The sequence below is a fragment of the Daktulosphaira vitifoliae genome, unplaced genomic scaffold (assembly GCF_025091365.1).
Source record: "Daktulosphaira vitifoliae isolate Bord-2020 unplaced genomic scaffold, ASM2509136v1 Scaffold_65, whole genome shotgun sequence".
Lineage (NCBI taxonomy): Eukaryota > Metazoa > Arthropoda > Insecta > Hemiptera > Phylloxeridae > Daktulosphaira > Daktulosphaira vitifoliae.
In genome coordinates this window covers 38,980-43,511 of record NW_026099634.1, presented here as the reverse complement: position 1 = coordinate 43,511, position 4,532 = coordinate 38,980, and the positions used below count along the sequence as shown (strand labels likewise).

At 24.1% G+C, this 4,532-nt stretch overlaps 1 protein-coding gene across 2 annotated transcripts in view; it reads right to left on the bottom strand.

The window, feature by feature from the left end:
* Positions 1-3,636, bottom strand: part of LOC126908987 (uncharacterized) — a 5,520-nt gene extending 1,884 nt beyond the window's left edge. For both annotated transcript variants that reach the window (XM_050691344.1, XM_050691345.1), the window contains exon 1: positions 2,684-3,636. In XM_050691344.1, coding sequence (XP_050547301.1) covers positions 2,684-3,551 — 868 coding nt within the window. In that variant the 5' untranslated portion in view covers positions 3,552-3,636. The remainder of the gene's footprint in view (positions 1-2,683) is intronic.
* Positions 3,637-4,532: the final 896 nt, after the last annotated feature.

Below are 4,532 nucleotides of genomic sequence, written 5' to 3'. Positions count from 1 at the left end.
TCAATATTCAACAAGAAATTTAAATTGGTCAAAATATGAAAAATCCATTTTATTAATCACGTATTTAAGAAGTCCTTGACATATTTTAAAAACTTTAAGATAAAATGTCGATTATTTTTGATGAAGATTGCAATTTTGACGTACAAATTTAAATTAAATTTTTTTTTTTTAATAACCTAAAACTACAACAGTAAGTTAACAAAAAAAATATTTTCAATATTCAATTCTTAAAATAAAGTCGAATAATTAAGAAAAAATAATTTAATAATTTTTATCATATAATCTAGATGTTTTTGAAGCTTTTGTGAAGCTTCACCATTTTATCTAACATATTATTGATAGCAAAACCAATAGTGTAAAAAGTATGTAAAATAGTCCTGTTTTCCCTACTATATATTATAGTTTTAAAAAAATTATTTTACAATAAAACGATAGTTTAATCACAAGAAAATAACATTATTAATAAATACACAAAGGAATATAAAAATCCTAATTTCAAGTCTTCAAATTGATTCAATAATGCGGTCGATAAATTTTGATTCAATTTACTATTATACTTATATTTGTAAAAAAATTAAAATTAACAAATTTAAACTTATTTTAGCTTCGATGCGAAGCTGAGAAGGTATTAATTATACTATGATGTGTTTTTATTTTTTTTTATTATTATTTTTTTTTTCTTGTTTGTTACCACTATTTCTAAGCTCTCGTCGAACCGATTTCTTTCAACGATACGTCAAAAGTTCACAAATTGTATCTAATCAAAGACATTATTCTGAAAAATAGAAAAAAATTCCTTCGTTCCACGTAAATGGGAGAAATCTTTAAAAAAATTACAAATTTAGAAATCGCTAATTTTCAATTTTTTTTTTATTTAGAACTGTCATAACTTTTTTAAAAATAGATGAATAAAAACATTTTTGTTAAATAGATATATTACATATAAATCAATCATTTGGTATATTTTACCCTTTACTTTTACTTTAATCTGACCCTTTACTTGCTCATAGGAATGAATTTAAAATAACAACTTTTTCACAAAAATTTAACTTTTGAAAGTGTTCCGGAAACACTGACACATTTATATATATATATATATATATCTTAAATTCAAACTTATATAATATACTTTAATATGAAAAAAAAAGTTTCGAACTTTATATTGTATTTATAGTGTAAAAAGCTATCGTATTTAAAAATATGCTATTTTTGTGTTAAAGTTCTCGATTTTGTATTTCATTTTATTTTAAAATAACTTACTGATTACTCAGTAAAATACTAACTTTTGAGTTAGAAAAAAAGTTTTAACTAATTTGATCTTTATCTCATTTAGATTCATTAACTTCAATGAATATTAAGGACCCTATTATTTTAGATTCCCCTCGTTCGAAGTAATTGTTTATTCATATTAAAGTTATTTTAATGTGTGATTTTTTTTTTTTTTTGGCTCTCATTTATGTTCTTAGATCTCGCTTTTGAAGTTGAGCTGAAAGTTATGGTAACAAATTTAACTTTTTTTTATAAACTTTCAAAAATCAAATTTAAAAGACTAAAAAAATTGATAGGATATTTTGTTTTTTTTTACATTTATTTCATTCATCTGTATTTGTCCCAACTATGACACATCTCATAGTGTGCCACGACCTCAGTATGCTACCTTTTTTCTTATTAATCTTAAATAATCAAATACATACTTTAAACGAAGTCTAAGAAAGAAATTATTACTAAAAAAAAAAAAAAAATTTAGCAAAATTATAATTATATTTGGTGGACAAAAGTCCGAGGGTCTCCTCTCGTCGTAGCAACACCTGTGCATGTTGGACGACTCGGGAAGATTCTTGAGCGGCTGCTAGTCACCCGACTCGAGCACCACATGGCCGACGTCGGTAGACTGTCCGAGGGCTAGTTTGATTTCAGGGGGAGACTCTCTTTAAGTATTTGGCCTTTAGGGCCGAGGATTTTTGAGTGTCGGTAAACCTGAAAATACGAAACGGGTTTCAGTAGACAGATGGGTGTACAAAAACCATCTTAGTTTGTCCGATCTACCATCGACTCGACACATAAATGAAAGTGACTCCAACTTACTTTATTATCTAATTTCATTTTCGTTATTATATGCTCAGTGTTTCTTTTTTTTTTATAACATAAAAATAATATTGTGGAATTATTTAAATAAACGGTTTTAAGTTTCAACACAAATTTTAGTGTACTACTTTTTTATATTATTATTATTACCGATCCAATTGCGTGTCAGTTATTAATTTTAATGAAATTATATATAAGTAATATTCGTTTAATTTTCTTAATTTTCAACTTATTTTAAATTGTTCAGATTGTTTAAGTTATCAAAAGATAATTATAGAGTAACAACTAAATCAATAATGGCAAATATTAAACTACTATAATACAAAACCACTTTATGTAATCAACACCAATGAAACATAAAATATAAATACTTAATGGTTTGTCCAAATTATAAATTAATTAGAATAGTACTACAACAATAACCAAGGACGTATTTAGGAGTTAGTGAGTAGATACCAACGATCCGGACAACAAATTTTTTTTGTAATTAAAAGGTGGCAGCATTTTTTTGTTACCATAATATATAAAATATACTTCTAACAATAACACTAATATGCAAAATTTATTAAAATTCATTGTTAGCAAATCAAATATATACCTGAATATAATAATTGTGTTGCATATGATACAGCCATATTTTGAGACGAAAAATTAATTTTAAAACCAAGTTCAATAAATTTGTCAACCAATATGTGCTTAATGTGATCATGCAACTTTTTACTTAAGTAATCAAATAAATTCAGTGTTTCGCCTTCATTAGTTATAGTTTTATGTTCATCATTCCATTGGTCCCATATCACTTTCAAATCATAAGGAATGTAATTACATTGTTTATTCATATGATCAATTATAGTCTGATTTCCGTTAAAATAATCAAATAAATGTTCTAACATATTTTTTGAATTATTCTCTGAGAGGAGACATGTTTTTAAAGAGTCATATTTTTTTTGTAAAGTCGAAAACAAATGATAGTATATAAAGTCAGTGTTACTTTTTTCATTCGATGGATAATTGTGCATTGTGTCTAAAGTTCGTAACGCTCCTTGCAATATTTGAAATAATGAATTGATTTCATTTATTAATTTTATTAACTTATTCGTGCAGTCTAAAACTAAAGGGTTGAGATATTCTCTGTCGTATAACATTTGACAATGAGTTCTAAATGATTCACATATAAAATGAAAAGTCTTCAAATCTTTAACATACGAACATCCAAGTATAAGAGTAGCATAACGTACTTTATTATCAAAATTTTTGTAGGCGATTGTCCCTTCAAGGGACTCTTTTATAGTGTGATCTTTACCGTAAAAAGTAACACTTACCACGTCATTCAAATTTGTCCATCCATTATATGAGAAAAGGTTTTTTAACACATGTTTATAGATGCTATAATTTGTCTTTGCTTTAGAAAACTCCACAATACAAATTAAAAATAAACACAAACAAATAAATTGTAACAGTAACATTTTTACAGTTACGATTTTTTAATCAGTAAAATATTAATTTGACTAAAAATTTTGTAAAACGATAAATTGAAAAATCAAAAATTTAAAAAGCAATATCATAAGTTTATTATATGTTTAAGTCTTATTATTTATTTTACCTATTAGATCATCACAAGATAAATAATTATATTAATAGATGATTTATTAAATTCTCGGTCATGATATATAATAGAATACATCTGTAAATTACTTTGATTATGTCAATACAAAATTCAAATTTTCATATTTTANTTAAATTCTCGGTCATGATATATAATAGAATACATCTGTAAATTACTTTGATTATGTCAATACAAAAGTCAATTTTTCATATTTTAGTAACTTTTTTATAGTTTTTTATTTTAATTTTACTATCATAAGCTTTATTTTCTGTGATAATTTTTTTTAAATTTCTGATAGTAAATTTAGCTTTTTTGATGTAATTTTTGTACATTAATAATTTAGATATTAGAAATTAAAATAAATTTATAATAAAAATTGATTTCTTGTGGTTAATATTATTTAAAATTAAAAATATAAAAAAATTTAACTCAAAAAGACACAAAAATTACTACAAATTGCGGGCATGTGATTTGTTAACAATGTTAGTATTATAAATACTAAACACATGTTGACTATTTTAAAATATTATTTTAAATTTTAAATAAGATAAATTTCTTAACATTTACTCTTAAGTATTATAATAGTAATATTAGCATTTGTTAGTTGTATTAATTCATTATAAAAGTAAAGAAATAGGTTTTTGGGGTAAATTAGCATACGTTGATTTCATACATTGGTTTCATTTTGGGTCACTGCTTGTTTTTTTAAAATATGATATTTATATCTCTATTGGGATCGTAGAATCCGAGGTTTTAGAAAAATAGAGATAATTAGATATTAAGAAACAAATGTAGATCTTCTTTATTGAAGAATAAAGACTAATTAATTGCTAAGCAGCTT